Raw genomic sequence first — 22,810 nt, 5'->3', positions numbered from 1 at the left:
TTAAGTGTTCTTTTGGCAGTCTGTGTTTTTGAGGGGCCTTTATAGGCACTATAATAATAGTCAGTTTTAAGGGCAGTTCCGTAATTATATCCCGGGGGGGGGGGGGGTACTCAGTACAAATGACCATACGGGGACGTGCCGCAAACATGGGTAGCATTTTCCCGGGGGGCACTCAACTTTTTCAGCATCGCTGTCACCCAAAGACCCCATATTTATTTACGAACACATGCTCTGTCACCCGAAGACCCCCTATTTTTTCATTTGATCTGTCACCCAAAGACCCTTACAAGTTCAATTTGAACAGCAACTTTCATTTATCACTGATTTTGTTACTTATTTTGAAAAAAAAAACAATGAAATTTGAAGCCATTTAGAACTAGAAATTCGATTTTCGAGGTTTTTGTGGCGCTGTTTCGGCTCTCACCCAAAGATTCCATTTAAAAAAAAGGTCATGTTCTCACCCAATGACCCCATATTTTTTACATGCTCTCACCGAATGCCAAAAATCATGCTCTCACCCAATGACCCCATATTTTTTACATTTTGCTCTCACCGAATGCCCCTTATAGTGCGAAAGTGCCAGCCCTACACCTATATCCATTTCATATTGAAGTGCCCCCGGGAGCATTTTCAGCCTTCTGGTATATCAATGACCCTTTTTTCAAAGCCTATTTTGGTATATGGATGGGTCCTTTTTTCAAAGTTTTCTCAATTTTTTCGGAAAACAGCCCAATTTGTCCTTAATCTAGCCAAAATTTTCAAAATTTTCCCAACATTTTGGGAAAATTTGTAAAATGTTGGCTTTTGGTAATCAATGGGTCCAAATTTCTTGAAAAATTGGTATATTTATGGGTCTACTTCCAAAATCTCAGCGGCACGTCCCTACCAAAACCAAACTTGAGTACCCCCCGGAATTATATCAACCAAATGGCTAAAATTTGAAACTCGTGTTTAACTCATATCTCAGTAATTTGACAATACAGATAGTGCAAACTATTCTTTTTCTGAATCCCCACGAACAGATGAACAATTTGCTGCCAATTTCAAGAAAATCAGAGCAAATTTATTTTTATCCTCAGTAATACAATATCTCAGTAATTTGACCGGGAATTTGACATTGCCGATAGTACAAACTATTCTTTTTCTGAATCCTCACGAATAGATGAACAATTGCTGCCAATTTCAAGAAAATCAGAGCAAATTTATTTTTATCCTCAGTACAATATCTCAATAATTTGACATTGCAGAGTAGTGCAAACTATTCTTTTTCTGAATCCCCACGAATAGATGAACAATTTGCTGCCAATTTCAAGAAAATCAGAGCAAATTTATTTTTATCCACAGTACAAATATGAAGAATACGTCCTCAACGGAAAACATTGAGAAATTTTGACCAAAAGATAAAGACTCTGGTTTTTCCTTTGCTTGTTTTCTTTACTTCATTCACATTACAGAGCAATTTATTGTAACTGAAACACAAGCAACTCAAAAAGTTCACTTTCTTTGAATATGTCCGCAACGGAGGTTAAACACTCTTCAAAAGAGTGAGAAGAGTAAAAATTACTCCACAAGAGTAAAAATTACTCCTAAAAGAGCAATGATCCTCATATACATTGAAAGAGTGGTTCCTCTTTCCAGGTATTACCGTATATGACATTACTCGAAAAGGAGTAATGTCACTTGGGCATAGCCTATATCATACTCTGAATGAGTTGACTATTTTAGGAGTAGTTTTCACTCTTTTAAGAGTAATTTCATTCTTTGGAGTGATTTTAATTCTTTGTGGAGAGTGTTTTTCACTATTTTACATTAAGGGCTCTGGTAGCAACGTTTGGACAATATTTTTTATGGGACATGAGAGCACATCAGACATATCGAATTGCATTCTGAATACGACGAATGTCCTTTATATCAAATAATTTTTATTTTTGAAATTCGTGATATGATACACAATTTTATGGCAAACTTGATATTTAACAGTCCTCGAAGTAAACTTTATAAATCTAATGTGTATAGTCCTACTTAACTATATGTATGTATAGCTGGGATGAAAAGCCGACGATCAATTGAAAATTTTAAACTTTCGTATTGAAGATATGGACCCCCCCAAACAAAAACCACCAAAGCCAAAAAAAACTAGGTCTTTTTTTTAGGGGGGGGGGGTGTATAAGTACGTATCATTAGATTACGAAAGTTTACTTCGAGGACTGTTAAATTTTTTTAAAAAAATTGTCATAATTTCCAGTTCCAGTGACATATATGCCCACCAAAAATTGATGGACCCCTTTCCCACTGCGGTTGGCGATAGTATAGCTAAATTAATGATGAAGATGCCATCAGGCTATTATATATGCCATACAGAATTGAACGAAGACAAAACTGATCATGCAAATCTGAGATTAAAATTACCCAAAAATCAGAAGAACAAAACTAGAAAGCTCTATATACGGAGAGATTGGATAGACGGGAGATCGTGAGGATAGAGAAGTCAAGAACCATCAGGTAAGAAAAATTAAGAGAATCCAGTAATTTGTGGAATCGTAGACTATGCCATTGTCGAATTTTATTAAAAATATGTTATTATTAGTCATGCACCCATCCCGGTACCCCAGGTCAACATAAAAAGTGGTAACCATGTGTGTTCTAAATTTCGCGGAAAATGGGTATTTTGTTGACTGAAATCGCGGACCGCGAAATCGCGAAAAAAGGGGGTATTCTGAGCATTGTCTCCGCGAAATTTAAAAAAAAGGGGTATTTCACAGGTTCGTTCGATCGATGTCTCACACAGCCCGAGTCTTCAGCCTCCATCCTCTGGCATTTTTTATTTTGTATCGTTGTTTCTCTTCCCCTGTTGCACTTGAAGTTTGGCGTGCGCCGGTTCGTTCGTGAAGTAAATAAATCAAAGTAAGCTTACCGGGGCATTTGACATGTGTCAAACTAACAAAGCTGCCGAATTTGGAACCTATCATGCAATCCGTGAGTTTTTTTCGAAAATTTCAAGCTCAGTTTTAAAGAAAAACTTGGGTACCACAATACTTTAAAGGAACCTCTGTACACAAAACTTCGAGGGATTGTTCCTCTTTGGTTCATTTTCAATTAAAATCAGTATACAGGCATTGTAATTACCCCAGTTAATAACACAGGATCATCTGGGAGTACAACAGACACAAAGTAATGTTCATACTTGCACATTTTGTACTTAATATATATTAAAATATTTGGAGTCATTGAAAAGGGGTGTCTGGAAATCTTCTCATTGAAAACCTTGAACAAGGGGGTATTTTTTACCCTGATTTTGTCAGTGATTTGGCAAAAAAAGGGGGTAAAATCAATGAAAATCAGTGAAAAGGGGGTTTTGAAAAAAGGAAGAACACACATGGTTACCACTTTTTATGTTGACCTGGGGTACCGGGGCACCCATTTCGTTGAACTCAAAATTATACTGATGTTTATTAAAATCAAAGTAGTCAATAGTAAAATAGTCATAGTTAAAAATATCAGATGATTAGTGACAATAAAAGTAATTGAATGCAACATTATCTTGCATAATTATAATGGCTCACTTTATAAATACTGAACAATTCTGATTTTGGAATCGACCAGTTTATTGATAGCGAACAACGAAAATCCGGAGAAGTACTGAAATCGAAGCTAACATTCTCTCCTGCATTCTCTGTCCTTTTGCTGTCCATCAGGGCCTGCTGTCCCAGGGTCTGTGCTGTCCATTGAAATATTGAAATTGCGCCCTCTGCATGTAATACCAATCAATCACGCAGTAACCACAGCACGCTCCCTACAGTGTGTTGGTATAGTGGGCATTAAATGAAAACTTTTTACGCCCAATGTTCACAATGGGCGGAATTTGCTACCGTGTAGCTGTGGAGCAGTAAATTTGTTTTATTGTTGCCTGTCCAAACGGGGAGGCCTGGAACCAGGGTCAAGCAAAAACGCTTGGCTAAGAAACATTTAATATAAAACAAACTTGCAACAGAGGCGTTGTTTGTTTATTTGGTTGATTGTTTGTTTGGTTGGTTGGTTAATTGGTTTGTGTGAAGAAGAATTAGGCCTACGCATCGCACACTATAGCACAATTAGGGCCTAAACGTGAAAATACAAATGGAAACATAACATGCATCTCTAGGCAGATATACCAGAGTAAAAACTCTGGACATATCTGCTTCTGTGGGGACTTGAACCCCAGGCCTCTTGTCCCAGGCTGCAAGCGAGGGGGCTGGGGTCTAGGCGTAGGGCCTACGGTTTTTTCTTTTCAACTGTCTTAACCTTTTGTGAATGTGAATTAACTTGCAGCACCCCGATGCATCAGTAGCACTGATACACTGCAAAAGGTTGATTGAAATCATTGTTGGGCGACTTGGTGTTCAAATAATATTCAATAACTAATGTGGATTTTTTTTTATATGGCATTGATCACGACACAACCCGACGATGGAAAATATATGATTGATAAAAATAATCATAGGAAGGTAAAAATTCTACAACGTTGAAAAATTTCGCCCAACCATTTTTGCAGTTCAGCGAGTTTTCTGAACAATTAAAATTGATCAGAAAACTATTTGAATAAAACAAGCCAGCCACAATTATTAATCCAAGTCAACAACATTAATAGAAAATAAATATAAATACAAAATCAATGTCAATGAAAATTATTAAAGAATTACCTGGCAAAATATGATATATTACACATTACAGCATACAGTGGGCCTATACCCACATCTTATCACAGTACATGTATAATTTGGTTCATTTCAAGTTCAGTACCCGGGGTTCGGTAGTGACGTACCGGTACATGTACATGTATCTGTATCTGTCATCGTCAGCAGAATCTCCTCTTGTAGAGGCAACATCGCTCAGTAAATTTTGCTTTATTCCGTGTTAAATTATGAAAAATGGAAAAAGGAATATGGGTTGTCGAAATTGAAATAAAATGTTTCTTAACCAAGCCAAGAAATGATTAATAATAAAAATGATAATCATTGTAAACTTAAACCGAAAAACACCATTACGTCCTTTTTAAACGCATTGCTTGTTTGTCTGCTTCCCACGCTGACGCCGCACTTTTGGGTGGCAGCATGCGGCGCCTGTGCGAAATTTAAGTGGCAACACCGACTGTACATTCATTCAGTTGAAATTTTGTGGCGAGGAAACAAGTACACAAAGAGTTTGTGCTACAGGAATATCGGTAACTGTACATGAATGGAATATATTGCAGTTAATTTACTGATGTCTATGTGATATTGTAATGTGTATAATGTAAAATAATAGGAAATAATATCTGATACTTATAAGGTAAGGCTTTGTGATCATTGCATCCAAACACAAAGTTTGTTAACTTAAATCGCTCTATCAACTGTTCATGTGTTGTGTGTGTGTTGTTTGATCCAAGAGTGCAAAATTCGACAGTAATTCGTCACTGGCTGACTTCTCATCCTTCTTGGAAATTGCCTTTGATTGTAACATATTTACATGTACTTCATTGCTTTCTCTGAAATCTTTCTCTTGGGGATATATGGGTTACTGAAGTCAGGGCCGGGGGCCGGCCAAGATTGACTGAATTTTGACGTCGTCATTGACATTGGTCATGTTGGTTTTAACACGTAAACACAAAAATGTCTCAAATAATTCCAATATCAAGCGCTATTTTATCAGTCTAAATCCGTTGAGGTTCGACAGTGAATTACTATTTTTTTAATTTTTTTGTATGAATAACCCACGATATGTTAAGGCCACTAACAGTGAATTTTGAGTTTCCCGTCACATAATTTCTGAAAACAAGTGAGGTAACTTTTTCATTATTTATTAATATTATTTTTCTGCCTTTCATTATACATGTATGACCAACACGTATGTAAAATGTGTTGTTATTTGCCGCTCGATCACTCACTTGAAGATGGATGTTTACTTTTTTTATTGTTTAGCCCAAATAAGATTCAGACATATTCACATATTTCCTGTGTTGGACGCACTTGTCTCTGATTGCATGCTGAGGCAATCTGCTGTTGCTGAGTGGAAATTTATGAATGAACCTGGGGAATGAACTGTGTGCCGTACACGTTGTTAGTTCTGAATTTGCAACATTACGGTAGTCGCGCTTGTCAAAGGTTTGCTGCAAAATAGTATAAGTAGAGCATCAAGCTACTAATAGAAGCTACCATGGTTACACCGTGTATGCTCATGTTTCCTATTGAATACATCCCCATCAAAAATAATCCAAGCAGAGGGAGAGAGAAAAGGGAGAGGGGAGATGAATAAGTTTTAAAGTTGTTGATAAAGTCACACTGTCACACCACAGATCCTGGGTCACACAGCCTCTCCTGCCAATTTTTACGTGTTTCACATGACTTTATTTCTCTTTTCCACCATCACCAGCTTTAAATAGCTTCAATATCGCAAAATTGTTGCGCGCCACAGCCTACTATATTCCATGTGGATTCCTGTGAAAATATTCATCCTACACGTATTATTAGTCCACAAACATGATGAATTCGGCAGTCATATAAACTTCTTGTGTAACAGCTGATGGAGTCTAAACACTGGCACAAAGTTCTACGAAATTTTTATATCGGAGTTAATGATTGGTTGTTCATCCCTGACCCTCTGCCACAAGAACTTAAACCAGTCACATTCAGGGGTAATGGGTATATGCATTGTATATTACTTAGTCGGTGATTGGTTGTCGTGACTCTAATGATGAGAATTTGAACCCATCACATTCAGGGATATATATCATGGGTCATGATTTACGGATATTTCCCCAATTGATGCATGTGCTACCACACACGATAGATCGCTGTACTCTAACAATTTGATTGATGGTATTAACAATCGAGTTTAATTTTCCATATAGCATCAAAGTCATATAATTTCAAAATAAATCATAAAAAGCTTACTGTATAATTTCATTATGAGCTGGCCCGAGAAAATCGAAAATCATTGGTGTTATACACTGTTATTTATAATGTGGCCGCGTAAATCAGGGCCTACACGGCTGGCTGGCCAAGTCCTTGTGTATGCTGGTATAATATTTCCTTGTGTAACCCGCTATACATTCACATTACATTTACAACTAGAAAGATGTATAGTGGAAGTTGTTTGTGCTAGATACGTAACATACCATATTGACAACTTCAAAATGACCTGACACTAAATTAGGATGAGGGACTAAAAAATATTATGGGGGGGGCATCGAAATATGTGTACCGGTACTGTCTGACAGTGTGCACTACAGAGTTTACAGCAGAGGATATAGTGGGTACGGTACATCTGATCTGAGTTCCTTTGGATCCACTGGAACTGACACCTCACGACACATAACGATGTTGTGTAGTGTACATATACGCTTTGTTTTTTTTACAAATGTATGTAGCATACACAATATCCCTTGAATAAAATTTATCTCAATTTTGAAAATAAAAATTTAAGGATAATAAGGAATAAACATTGTTTTTATGCACCAATGATTGCACAGTACTGTAACCAAAATATTCAAAAAAATATCACCTGGCTTCAAGACTGTCAAATGATGGTCAAAAGAGACTTTATAATTAGAAAGGTGAGTCACATGTAACTGATATATATGCAAACCATTCCAACATGCACTTCCATTTTAAAAAGAACCCAATCAATGATTAATTTTAATTTGATTTGAAAATTCATTAATAGAGTGTATTTCTTTATTAACAGGAAGAGACATGGTAGACCATAGGTTCTCAACCCATATAGCCTGCTCAGACTGGCAACCAATGTGGCGTCACAGCAGCACTGACGTCATCGATTTCTTACATCTCATATGGTCAAACTGGTTGATTATTCTGGTTTTGTGTTTAGTAGCAACTCCTTCAGCGGCAACTCCTTCATATGGGCAAGGAGCAGCAAATGATAACCAGGTAAGGAGGGGTATTCAAGACTCAGTCAACGTCCTCTAAGTATCAGCAGACAGACTGCTTGGATACACTTTTGTCCTGGTAGGAAGTTGACTGGAAAGAATAACTTACGTGCATGCAATGTCCATTTAAAGACTTTGGGTGCAAGATGATGTGCTGCCTTGTGTGAAATTTCTATTGCAATGTATACTTGTATTTTATACTACATTCACATGGCAGCCTTTTGGATATCATGTTTTACAGCTGAGTTCTTCATATTAAAATTCAACCTGCATCTGTTTTGGTTCTGCCCACTTGAGAAAGCGGCACAGAAAGAAAAGAACCGATATATGTTTAAAGACCATTTTATCTGTGTATGCCCAATTTAAGCCAGATGCAATCAATGAAACTAATAGATACATGCCAGGAAATTGATTGTAACATGTAAAACACATGTCATACATGGATGTATTGTTTGTTACAGGTGAATTAGTACAGATGGAGAAAATCACTTGACGACAATTGAAGAGGTTCCTACAGCATTTTCTTTCTTTTAATTACCCAAGTTACCCATTTATAGTGTATATAGATGTAGTCAACAAAGTGTGGGGGTATTTTCAAGTGGAACAACAAGCATATGGGGAATGGAATCTGTTGCCATATCGGTAGTATTCGGTACGGTCTTGGATTCCTCTTGGATTCTAAAAAAAATTACAGTGGAACAAAGTAACAAATTATCTCAATAAAAATGGAAAATTCATGTGAACACCTTCACTTGTGTTATTTACTCCATGTATCCATGGTATTGACAAGATCATCTTAAAAAATGTCTCAGTGTCCCTGTAACTGCCACTGGGGTGCTTGAGGAAATAGGGCTAAGTAAGAGACCTTTGCACTGAAAAGATACATCTCTAGTACTTACAATCGAAAATTTGAGTAAACTGGTTGACCTCGCTTTGCACTCTTTTGAAAGAAAGAAAAAAATCCAGTCAGGAAACTAAAAATTGGGACAAATGCGTGCACATGATTAGAAAAGCTCTTGGGGTAGCACTAAGCCATTGCTATACATAGTGTACTTTATAAACACCATAACCAAGTAAAAAAAATCTTGTCGCTTTGGCACATCTGAGTGTGATCGGAAATTGGGTAACATTTGGTGAAAAAATAGGATTTATTCAAATTTCCATAAAAAATGGTTTTAATTTGGTGGAAAGGATTATATTTTAATAATCTAAAAGAAAAAAGAAAAATTTGTGCATAAATTTTGTGTTTTCCGTGCCGCTAAAGTTGCGTGCATTATTTGTAGCGTGAGGGACGGACACTATGTTGCATTTTATGAAAATACTTCTCTTAGGAAGAGATTATATGCTATTGTCAATTTTTGTTTACAGATTATTAGTACAACCCTTGCTACAGAAAATATCAATGAGATTTGTAATTGGATGTCTTCCAGAAGATAGGAGGGGTCATGGAAGGTGAACTCTAGAAATTTTGTCCGTCCCTCACAGATAAAAATCCAAAAAAGTTTTTTCTCTGAGAAACATTTCAAGGAATTAAATTAGCATATACCCTATCTATCAATATTAGTGCTCACCTTACTAGAGATAAAGAAACTAAAATTCCCAATCTTTAAATCTAAGAGTTATTAGTCCTTAATTAATGTGAGGGACGGACATGTCCGTCCCTCACACTAACTTATTTTGGATGTACAGGTACCAATGTATGTTGAGTGAAAATATTTTTGTTTACATATCAATAGTGCAACCCCTGCCACATGAAATATCAATGAGATTTTTAATTAGATGTCTTTCAGAAGAGAGTTGGAGGTCATGGAAGGTGAATGCTAGAAATTTTGTCCGTCCCTCACGGATAAAAATCCAAAAGTTGTTTCTCTGAGAAATATTCTAAGGAATTAAAATAGCATACACCCCATCTATCAATATTAGTGCTCACCTTACTAGAGATAAAGAAACTAAAATTACCAATCTTTAAATCTAAGAGTTATTAGTCCTTAACTAATTATGGGACTGACATGTCCGTCCCTCACACCAACTTATTTTGGATGTACTGTACCAATGTATGTTGAGTGAAAATATTTGGCCACTAAATATTAAACCCAATTCTTCTACCCAGTCAGAGAGTCTGTCTAAAACAAATTCATGCCAATCCCAGAAGGTCATGCTCCCAAACATTTGGAATTGAAGATCCTGTTGCTAAAAAAAAGAGGGTCTGTCCGTCCCTCACACCAACTTATTAAAATTAATATTATTGTTAATTACTGCTTCTTTATCAGTAAAGCTACAATTGGATATTGAAAACAAACAGCATGAAGTAAAACTTCTGTGTAATTTGAAATTAAAAGTGAAATACACACTGAATAAGATATTTAGGCCATCATATGTCCGTCCCTCACAGACAAGCTGTCCGTCCCTCACACAAGTATTTAGTGGGTATAATCATATGATATTTCCACTGAACTTGAATTATTTTGACAACTGCATTTCATTTAGATGTCAAGGATAGCATTAGGGGTGGATTTGGAGAAATCTTGCCAAATTTGAAATTTTGTAACATTTTGTCCGTCCCTCACATAGAAAATGTCCGTCCCTCACATAAACTTTGGACCCGCTTCATAGGCGCCTTGAAAACAAACTGAGTCAAATTTCTTAATTTTTGGAGGGATGGAACATTACTCTTTCATGATAAGTATATATTGATTAAACATGTGTATAAGTTTCAATAGAAAACTTGAAGATGTAACTGATGGTGGTGATTGCTTATTCTATTGATTTCCGTCCCTCACACGTGAAAATTTTGTATAGCGAAATAATTGATGCACATGTGGCAACATTTTCATGCATGAAATAACTATTGGTTGAAGGGTTATATATTAACCTAACTTAGAGGAATAAATTTTAACAAGGGTTAATTAAACACAGCAATTAATCTATTGATGTCCGTCCCTCACGTGAGGGACGGATTCCGATCACACTCATCTGCTCTTCCCTGGAGGTTGGTTGTAGGTACGTGTATTGGAGTACTCAAGCTAACATCGTGCCTATTGACAGGATGACAAAAAAATGAGCTGGCTGATTATCCGCTGATGAGTTACTGCCTGAGGTGCGAAGATTGCGTTGGCTCTGCATACGTACACTTCTTCTTATCATTGCTTGTACCAGGAACTACTGGATTTTGAGAATCGACAAGTACCACAAGGAAGTAGGATTCTCACAGGAAAGGAAGGGATGTAGTGTTAAATACATGGATCAATCCTGGGGACCAATGCTTGTGAGGTTTCAAAAAGCAACCTGCTTATTATTTTAGATTTCAAATTCATACCTGCGGGTTGAATACTTAAATCAGAATATTCATACATGCCATTTCATGTCAACTTTGCTGGCAGTTAAACCCAACCTACCTCCTTTTTGGCTTAAAGGTATTAGTAGGTTGAAATCTAGACGTTGCATATATCCTATATAGACGTAGTCTGGACATCTACATATAGTGCAGTTTGAGCAATTCTAGGAAAATATGTCACAAGGTCAACTGTCATTTGCACGTGCATAGTTTTGGAACATGTTTTCTGTTTTCCAAAATCACATGTTGAAATGTAACAATACTGATAGGTACAAAACAACCTTGGTACCCTACATGTATATTTTGTAAAGCCTAAACATGAAGACAACAAGCCAAACAAGTTTAAAAACAAAGTTGATTTTTGGCTAATATTGTAATGTTAAAACCCAACCACACTACTCAAAAAACTTACAGGATCAGACTTATTTATTGACATTTTTCAAAAGAGTGTTTAACATTGTAAATCAGATGAGCATTATCAAGTACTGAAGTCCTATGACACTAAAAAAACACAGCACCATGAGAACAGACAAAGTAAAAGAAAGAATGCCAATCAGGATTTTCCATTTCTGATTGTTTTGAGTACGCTACATGTATACGTGCTCTTGTATTGTGTTCATGATGCTGTAAACAGCTCTACAGTTTTTCACTACTTCCAAATCCAACTTATAAAAGTGAATTTTAAGTCTTTATAGAGGATTTAAATGAACATTGTATCAACACTATCATTGCAGCATGACAAGTGCACATTCTTTCCCAATTGAAGCTGAAAGTGCACAGTCAATACAGTCACATGTAGCCCCTTGGCAATAATCCATTCCAACAGTCTCCTGAATGGATTTGCACAAATCTAAACATTAAAGTACTGAACTTAAATGACCTAAATCTATGACAAAGCAGCACAAATCCGAGAAACAAATGTGTAGACCTTTATGATACATTTTAAGCTACAGAATTAAAGAAAAAGAGCATGGAAAAGAAAGGCCACTCATGCAAATCAATTGCTTACAGTATCTGTGCTTTTTATTTGAAATGAACTTCAACATTCACCTTGATAGTGGTACAATTTTTCCCTTTTTTTTTGAAAATTGATGGAAATGTCAAAGGACATTTCTAGAACGGGGAGGGTGGCGAACCTTATGGACCTGAGAGGGCCACATAATGAAATAAAGAGATTTTGATGGGCTGGTATCATGTACTGCATAACATGCTTCATTTGTTGTAAGGAAATGCTTCACTGGACACTGGCTGTGGATATCATGGAGGCCTGGAGGAATGCATATTGACCAGGTTTGAATACTTCATGGTACTTATTTGTCTGTCAGACTTTGTCTGTGTATTTTCCTTCAGACTGTAGGCCTAATGTTGGGCATGGGCAACACCAAAATTGCATTTGAAAACACTTGAAGCTGCGCCCAATGAAATTTGCAGTGATTGATGTCACTGGCTGACTGTATGTACCACTATTCATGGGAAAAGAATAGCCATCATGATTCCACCAAGATTGTTCACTAAGCAGAGCTAAAGAAACTCATTTGCACAACTTTGTCACCTTAAATCAGTAGAGCAAAACATCCTGTTTGACTGATATTGCACTGAATGAAGGACTTCAGCCAAGATAAAGGACTTTGTATCAAGGAAATGTCATCAAATTTGCTAATAAGGTCAAAATTTAGGAATATACTACTGGTAGTAGTTTGTTGCAAAGCTGTCAATATGTTCCAATTTAGAACATGATATTCCTTACTCTATTTTATATTCAAGAATCTATTTTGGACAATCTTGTCAATAAATGTGTGAAATTTGATTTACTATCAGAAATGGAAGAATACAACATCTACCTACATGCAATGAGTGTAGAGTCTTTCAATACATTATGATGCTTGTCCACAAGTTGTTTAGTGACCAAATATGTCATGTACATGTATTCTAGAACTTGATGGAATAAGACTAAAATATATAGAATACTTTACTCAGTGACCTAAAATGGGAAATTGGGAATAGACTTCATGATTGATGATACATGAACCAAAAACAGGGAGAGCTTCAATGCAATCAAGCAATCTGAAATCATATATTACTAGATTTGGCTGTTGTTAGTCATGCATTTTATACCTTTAATCGGATTACTTTTGATCTAAATTATGGCTTTTTGTAGTATTTTGATATCATAATCACACCAAAGCAACAATGGATAATTCTAGTGTGACAGGTGAATTACTACATGTAGTATTTGTTTGTTTAATTGGCTACGCTCTATTGTCATTTACTCCAATGGAGACATGGCCCTAAATAAACATACATTGCACTGCTAGTACTGATACCTTTGTCCTTTGGACAGTTCTCATAAACTTTTAACAATTGGGATATTCCGAGGAACAGAAACTGATAACGTTTCTTGTTCTGATATCAAAATACTAAGACCTCGATTACACAGAGCCTAAAGTCGAATTTGAGAATATGACTTCATTTGTAAACAGGGTTGTTGTGTCTGAATTTGACATCAGCAGCAGTGTTTACTCAGAGGCCGTATGTCTCAATTTTGGCCCAGTGAAAATTATTTTTGTCTCACAAGAATTTGTAATGCTGTATTACAATAAGTGAATTTGGGGAATTATTGGGCCAAAATTGGGCCAATTTGGGAAGAAAATGTTTCATTTGGCGCACCCAATTTCCAGAGAGAGTAAACACTGATCAGCAGTCAATTTCTAATGAGAACCTGCAGTAACTTTTGTTGAATTCAAACTCAAATCGCAATGTTGCAGTGTAATGTCAATGCGTTGAGGCAGCTGTTTCGCGCACACATCATCTTTACATGTAAGTCTGTTTGTGTGTACGCAGCACTTGGAACAAATGCTAGCGATTTGGAACTACGCCCTATGAAATGTGCACACTCGTCACTGCTACATCCGTGTGAAAAATGGTAATATTAAACATTAAAAACAACATATCGAGGGTTGAGAACCAGAAAGCCTTAACTCACAAAGGAATCCTTTGTGAGTTAAGGCTTTCTGGTTCTCAACCCTGTGATATTGGCCTTTATGGGTTTGTTTTTACTATTGTTTTTGAAATTTATTTTCCTTGTTATATGATATAACAACTGTACATTGATGTGTATTGTTTTGGTTTTAAACAAAAACAACAGCAAAACAAACTTACAATCTGAACCAGCAACATTCATCCAAACACGTAAAAGCAACAGAAAACTAACAAAAAAACATGAAACAACAACAACACCATTGACGAAAACATTGACGAATCAAACATGTCAACTAGTCTCCTTAGCAGGGTTGAACACATGTAGTGACAAATACAATAGTGACAAATACAATATGTTTGCTGACATTTCTGATGGGTAGGTATTATATGTGAGCTCAGTCATGAAAAGATTAAACAGAATCTCATTAATCTTGCTCAATGACCATGACATTTTCACTCTTTGCTGAACACTGCAGAAATGCCATGCCAAAAGTCAAGTTCAAAACTGTGAATTGTATTCATGAATTCCAACACAATGGTACCACAACATTGCGATGCTACTTCTACATGTAGTAAGGAAGTATTGTGGTGCATGGGTATGGCATTGAACAAAATTACCACCTTCATGAAGTGAAGTGATGAGCAAGACTTGAAATAAGTGGGGCAGGGAGCAAATTTGCCCTTGTAAAGCCACCAATTGCTCCTGGTTCTTGTAAAATTCACATGAAGCAGGAGCAATTTGAAAATAAATTGCTCCTGGTTCCAGTTTTGCACTTGATGTAGTAGTGCTGGTACTGGTATGCTGTATTGCATAATGCAGAAAAGGATTCACTCATTGAAAATTGCTCCTGTTTCTTCAAATATTGCTCCTAGTTCTTGTAAATTCCCAGGAGCAATATCCAAAAACAAATTGCTCCTGGTTCCAGTCCACTTATTTCAAGGCTTGGTGATGAATGATTTGTCAAAAGCATTTCAAGTTAAATTGTTTTTTTATCTCATCTGTTTTGTAGACTACAATGTGCCAAAATCTTTTTCAAATTGGATGTTGTTACATCTTTAAAATATTTGTTACATTTGCATTTAGGCCGTACATGTTTTTCTTCTCTTTTTCCCTGTTTTATATTTTACTGAACATACAAAGAATGACACTGGTAAATTGCGTTCCCGTGGAATTTATCGAACTTCTTAATCATCTGATATCATCTCATGACATCACTAGAATTACAGATTACGAGGACATGAAATTCAGACTTTTAAGATTTCCCAAATGATTGATTGTTACATTTCAAAGGAATCCATCCCAGCAATCTTGATTGATTAAGGCTGAATCCCAATGCATAACCAAGTATTATCTCCCAACCACTGTATTCTATTACCGTATTATAATTTCTTTCATAGCATCAGTACAACACTGAATGGATTCAACTGATGGGCACAACATCAGCTTGTAAATAGGTTAACCATGTTTCCTTATATCTATTTTTGAATCATCATTTCCCCTTGGTTCACCAATTTAGGCTTAAATTTCACCATTTGCGAAATAATGCACTTAAAAGTTAAATTTCACTGTATTTCTTTACAACTTAGCAAAACCTCACTTAACTCATTTTGCTCCTAAATCAGATTGCACTGCTTTTAGCACTATAATGAAGTTATAACATTTGGTCAAGAGGTTCTTCAGGGTCTCAGGGTGCTCAATCAGATTCTAGTTACCCACTCTGGGAAATAGGGACTTTCATTGCATTTATGTGCATTTAGAAACTGGGAAGGAACCAGCACAATCCATAGATCTATATCAGGTAACTCTCCATGAGGAGTTGATTGACAGTAGTTGGTGAATGCTTATGGATGATAGTTCAAAGAAGTGGGTCTTAGAAAGAGAGAAAGTAAGTGAAAATAGCATTTTACCCTTCCTTTGCATTGTGAGCCAGCTCTGGAGTAAGAATCATTTCAGCATTTTGTATATAAAGCCTAAAGATCACTCTTGGGTTCAATCTTATTTCTCTTTACAAAATCAGATTCATGTAAATACACTTGGAAAGTGAAGAGATCTTTTCTTGCCAATATGGTGGGTGTGTACTAATGCAATGTAGAATGGATAGTATGTGAATAAAAATTTGCAACTTGGGAAAGTCTCTTTTGAGTTTGTTTGCTTGTTTTATGTTTGCTTGTTTGTTTGTTTGCTTGTTTGTCATTATAAGAAGTTCTCTGCACTAAATCTTGTTTTTGTTGCAGCTGCTTTGTACCAGCTTAACCTCTAGGCATTGAATACCAGTCCAAAGGCATCAGTGGTAATAAATTTTATAAGTGAACTTTGAAAAGCTATTGAAAATGATTTACTTGTTGATTTGTTTTACATTATTGAACTTCATTTGTATGCTTGTGGGCCATAATTCTCTAAACTGTCATGCAGAATCAAAGTAGGCCTACTTTCATTGAATAATTGCAGTATTTGAGCAGCATGACTAAAGAAAAATTGAGGAAATAGGCCTATATTCTTTCTTCAAAAAAAAAACCAAGTAACTCTGAATAACCCTGTCAATGACTACAATGGACTCACTAATGACCATGATTGGTCACAAGAGTTTTAAAATGAAGTAGAATTTTAATCTTAAAAAGTAACTTAATTTGCAAAAGTCTCAAAAAAGTCATTTGTGAGACAAAAGTTTTAAATTGAGTTCGCTTACGTTTTCCTTCAATCCATCTTCGTATAAAAGTGTATTGTGCATTGTTGCATGACTATGACTGTAAGTGTGCACTGACATTTTGAAATTGCCTATACAGGGGACTGAATATTAACGAGTGAATGGACAACTTGTATATACATACTGATTGAATTTCTTCTATAATAAGCATCAGAATGATCGTATCTTCAACAGACAAGGACACACATTCTATGAAACGATACAAAGAGAAAGAGCGGAGAAAAAAGATAAGAAATCAAGAGCTGAATTTGTCATTGTGCTATCAGCAATATGTCCGAATAACTGCGGAAAGGGTTTCATTTCCTATCCAATGAATGTTAAGTTATGGATTTTAAGTAAAAATGTCATTTATGTAATACAATGTGACTGAACAATTGTTATTTTCCATTTAGGATTTTTGTTATTTCCCTTTTTCTGTTTCAATTTTAATACTCAAAATGGCATGTGTTGCAGACATTTACCAATTCTTGTTTAACAGTATAGCAGGTTCATCCAGGAGAGTTCATGTTGTTTAATTTTTAAGTGAGATGGAAGGGCTGGCATATACATTGTAGCAATGTATTTTTTTCTTTCTAGCTTTTTCAAGCATGTCAATTTAAATTGACATTGGAATTCTAAATTGGCATACATAATGGAATATCTATAGGTAAATGCACTTTTTGTACTTTGAAAAGGAAGCAGGTTTTGTGTTTAGGAAATTTGTGTAAGTGGATTTAGATGAATTAATCAATTATATAGCAATGACAATGAAAGTGGTTTCTTTTTTGAATGGACAAGTAAGGTAAAGCAGATTTAATGACTGTAAATATTTAATTGTTATTTAAATTATGAACAAAATACACAAATTTGTTCAGACACGGTCTGTATTTTTCGGTAAATATAGTATTCCAAGCAAATAAATCCACTAGACTGATGCAATTAATTCCAAACCTCTGGGACACGAGGCAAAGACCTTGTTTACATTGATAATTTAACTTTGCAAATAAATTACTCAGAAAATAAACAGAACTTTAGACACAAATATTGCGGCATTGAAATGGGAGCTTGCTGACTGTTAAGAATATGAATAATACATTTTTGAAATATGGTAAGTTGAAAGTCATTGGTACATAGGCTTGGTAGAAACACAATTTTGGAGGCCAAAATGCACCTTGATTTCCTGCCCATTTCCCTGTTTATGGAGTGTCCCTGGACTAAGCGCTAAGATCATTTGCAGTTGACTTTTTTCAAAAATTGAATCAAAGTGACATTTGAACAAGAAAAAAGTGTAATTTAATTTGTGTTCACTGTATAATAGATTCATCTATTCAAGATTTAAAAGACATTGGTTTCTTATGCATTTCTTTATCAAAATAGAATTTTTAAACAAACACAAATTACATCTTTGCCTTAAGGGATCTAAAATGAGCGTTTATTGCGTTTGACAGTATTTTTGTGGGACATGAGAGCACCTCAGACCTATCGAATTGCATTCTGAATCTGAAGCATGTCTTTCTGATATCAAATAATTTTCATTTTTGAAAATCACAATATAATACAAATTTTATGACAAATTATAAAAATTTGATATTTTTCAAATTTTGATATATAACAGTACTCGAAGTAAATTATATAAATCTAATGATATATTCTTAAAGTGTATGTAGCAGGGAGGAAAAGCCGACGGTCAATTGAAAATTTTGACCTTTCATATTGAAGATATGGATTTTTTTCCCAAAAAGACCTAATTTTTTTTTGGTGTTTCGGGAAAAAAATCCATATCTTCAATACTGAAAGGTCAAAATTTTCAATTGATCGTCGGCTTTTCATCCCACACTTTAAGTATAAATCATCAGATTTATAAAGTTTACTTCAAGTACTGTTAAATATCAAAAATATCAATTTTAATGATTTGCCATAAAATGTGTATTAAATTGCTAATTTCAAAAAATCTAAATTATTTGATATCAGAATGACATTCTTCGTATTCAGAATGCAATTCGATATGTCTGATGTGCTCTAATGTCCCACAATAAATACTGTCCAAATGTTCATACCCCAGCCCTTAAGTTGTAGGTACAAAATTGTATATGAAAGTGACTCAAGTGCACAAATGATCCTAGCATTTGTTTTCCCTAAATTGCAAAAAAAATGCATTTTGCAAAATTGCGTATTTGTAAGTTACGAAGGTACAGTTTGTCATTCAATTAATGCTGCAGCTGATTAAATGTGAGTTAATGTACAAAAAATCACCATTGAGTAAAGTGACCTGGGGTTGACTGTTGACAAAGATGTTCACACTAATAGAGTTCTTGTTCCTGAATCCATGTTCCTGAAACGGAGCTATGTTGAGCTTCAATTTCTTAATGGAAAATTTGCCCTAAATTAATTTAATAGCTCTTTTTAACTTGTGAGAAATTGAATGCATGGGAAACCATTTCTTCCTATGAAAACAACCTTTTTATTTTTTACTTTATTTCAATTTGATAAATACACAGGAAATTAGGTATGAAATTAGAAAACAAAACAAGTAAATGTTTTGAATTTTTCAGGGTAAGAAAATGTGTGAAAGTTACTTCTTTTATAATGCATCGCAACTTGCAAGAAACAGATGTATGCGATCCTTAACCCTCTCAAAATAGTAATAACATCGTATCATATGGTGTAAAAAAAGTTTCTTGCAAATCTCATTTTACTAGAATTTTCACCAGAGATAACTTATTGATTCCCATCAAATCCAAACCTATATATGCAAACGCACGGCCTACTGTATTTTTCCATTTTAGATATTTAAAGTTTAAAGTGCTAAAGCTACCATTTGCAAAACCTGTCAGTATCATTCCACACAGTCGTTACTTTATTGACTAAATATTACTGTGTCAGTGAACTTAGAGAAATCTTTAAACGGAAGAGGCAGAAGAGGCCAGATCACTGGTTATCTTACATCTTGTTGATTGTTTGCAAGGACCTGGGCACATAATTGACTCAAAGGAAATTTCAGAGATCCGTTGAGGACCAACAAATACTCTTGTACACCATTGTCTTTTCAGAAATATTGACGAAAATTAAAAGGATACGTCCAATCGTCCATCTATGAGATCGCACCCGCTATTGGATTTCATCTCTCTTGTCATGACAATGCAGTGTCAAGCTCATTGTAGGGGCTAGTTAGATTAAAGTTTGCTTGGCTTATATAAGGCAGAAAAAATAAAGACTCATAACACTGTGTATTGATGATAGAATGGTCTGCACGCAGTTGGGTGCAGTGCTTACGCTAGTTGTGCATTGTGTAGTGAATATGAATTTACGCGAGTGTGAGTTGGACTTTATTGATGCGCGCAGTATCAAAAGCCGAATAATTTTTGCCTTATACATGTATAATAAGCTGAACAAACTTCAGCCAAAATATAATTGTGTGGGGAATAGTGATGATAGTTTGGGATCATTGAATGTCTCTTTTTCAAACAAAAGAATATGATCCAGATTCAGTACTTTTTGGATGGTTTTACTCAAGTTTAGTTTACGTAAGGATGTGCCGCTGAGAAGTTAAAAGTGGATTCATCCATGTACCAGTCTTCCAAGAAATTTGAACCCATCGCTATAATAAAAGTCAAAATTGATTGCAAATTGACAAGTTTGTACAACTTGCTCCAAAATTGTTTGCAAATATAGAAAATTTTGGTTGTACAGTGAGGTAAAATTAAGCTATTTAGAGAGGGGAATAGTTTTGTGGCACACCCCCGTAGGGCCATTTGTGCCGAGTACCCGCCCCGGGTCTGCATACAATGAATGAATACTGACATGAGTTAAATGTGTCCACAGTTCTTGAGAATAAATATTGTCCACTTACAGAAATTGACCATGATTCATTCAGACTTCATGTATTTTTAATAACACGATTTAAAATTCTCAGCATGCTTCCAGTTTCATCCTTCAAGCAAAGTGTATTTAAATTTTCTCATCGATGTAACATTCGATTCAGCACGTACAACGATGACTTTAGAATTCATCCAAAGAACATGCATGTCAAATTGCTAAGGACAGGTAGGGAGGATACTTCACCTGACACAAGAACCACGGCCAATCAATGACAATTTTATTTTTAAATCGGAATGCCTTTCACATCGAACAATTCACTTAACACATTTTACAGGGAGCATATTATGTAGAATAAAAAAACCCACTTTTTAACGGATGTGCACTGGCTATAAAAAGGTGATGCACCCAACGTATTGCAAAAGATTTGATTGTTGAACCATGAATGTGTTGCTAAAACCTAGCAGACTTGCTGATACTTTACAAGACTGATAAGGATGAATTTATGCAACCAATCTTACGTCCTCAAAAAATGGAAGAATGTGCTATCTGCAGTAGCTGCCCTATAGACATATGATCATTTTCTGCATTCTGTGTTGGTATACAATTTAAAAATACACAACTGGCAGCTATTGCAGGTGTAGTCTTTGTGGGCCAATCCCTCCCTAGTATATCCCCATCCTGCATGTTGTACCTAGATTATAAACACTTTCCTTTTCGGTACATTGTGTAGTACTTTTTGCAAACTCTCAAGTATTGTTTCATGCAAACTCTCAACAAGGCTCAATTGGATTCAAAACACTTTCAGTATTTTGTAGAGAGAAAAATACTGTGATTCAGCTAAGGATGGGCAAACAGAATGGATTCTAATTTTAGCTTGAACTGTTAGTGTTAACAGAAGATAAGAAGATGATTAATTACTTAACTATTGCAGTATAACGGTGGCCTAAAGCAAGGCGACCAACAGCAGCGGCATTTTGCAGTGTTAACAACCAGCGTTAATGACCGGCTAGAACGGTGCAGTGTTATAAACATTTCAACTAGTCTTAATGGACAGCATCAATAAAAGATTAAAAATCGGCATGGAAGATCAATCTCAGATTTGACATGCTGTTTATACAGTGTTTGCATCATATATCCTATGTTTGTAAATAATATCTTTACTGGTACAAGTTCTCAAAAATAGTCATTTGTCATTGGAGACTTATCTGGTATTACCAGATCCAGAAGCTAAATGTATTTTTTAGTTAGATTCATAAGTAAAATGTTACAAAAAATTTCATGGCAAAAAATACGATGTTCATTTCAATTTAGCCAGATCCAGTCGCTGAATGTATTTTTTAGTTGTACAATCATAAGTAAAATGTTACGAAAAATTTCATTGCAAAAATTTGATGTTCATTACAATTTGTAACCACTGCACCATATGTTCACTTTTGACAAATGAGCAATTTTGTGGACTGTCTGAGATATATTATTGTTTAGAGGTCTTGAAAGGTGAAGGATGAAGACTATTAACAAGCAATTCATTGGGTAGCTTCTAGGGTGACATTATACAACATATTCACAATTTGTAAAGATTTAAAAAAAATGAAAACATGAAGGAGCAAACGAATGGGCAATTGAAAGAAAGGAAGAATGTGAAAAAGACATCTTCAATCAGATGCCTGAAGTTTTCGGATGCAACGTTGCAAAGTGGGACTAGATTTAAATTTACAAATAATGTGAAAGAGAGTGACAGAGATTAGAGAAGGAAAGGATATTATGAAAAAAGAAAAAGATGAAAATAAAAAATAAAACAGAACCTAAGTTTTCAGGCCTGAATGACTTGGAGGAGTGTTCTCGCCAAAGCCATGTGCAATTGGCGCAGTACAGCAAATCCTTCCTGGAAGAAAAGGAAAAATGATGTATTTGAAGCTTAATCCCCCGTTTTCCATACTGCGATAAAATTCCTTGGGCCAAAAATCTCAATTAATAAATGTTCAAATTGGTCCATCAACAAAATCTTTAGGGGGAACACTTACTGGAAGGACGTAACATTTGAACAGATTTTCTGGTGATTTTGTTATTACAAATATTCCAGAAAGTCATGTG

The 22,810-nt window shown here is 35.4% G+C and overlaps 1 protein-coding gene across 4 annotated transcripts in view; it reads left to right on the top strand.

The window, feature by feature from the left end:
- Window positions 1-5,156: 5,156 nt before the first annotated feature.
- LOC140155882 (uncharacterized) overlaps window positions 5,157-22,810 on the top strand; it is an 85,514-nt gene continuing 67,860 nt past the window's right edge. For all 4 annotated transcript variants that reach the window (XM_072178910.1, XM_072178893.1, XM_072178901.1 and 1 more), the window contains exons 1-2: window positions 5,157-5,307; window positions 7,702-7,904. In XM_072178910.1, coding sequence (XP_072035011.1) covers window positions 7,710-7,904 — 195 coding nt within the window. In that variant the 5' untranslated portion in view covers window positions 5,157-5,307; window positions 7,702-7,709. The remainder of the gene's footprint in view (window positions 5,308-7,701; window positions 7,905-22,810) is intronic.

This window comes from Amphiura filiformis, chromosome 1 (genome assembly GCF_039555335.1).
Source record: "Amphiura filiformis chromosome 1, Afil_fr2py, whole genome shotgun sequence".
In the NCBI taxonomy this organism is placed as follows: Eukaryota; Metazoa; Echinodermata; class Ophiuroidea; order Amphilepidida; family Amphiuridae; genus Amphiura; species Amphiura filiformis.
The sequence above is the reverse complement of the archived record's forward strand: the minus strand, read 5'-3'. Positions and strand labels throughout refer to the sequence as shown.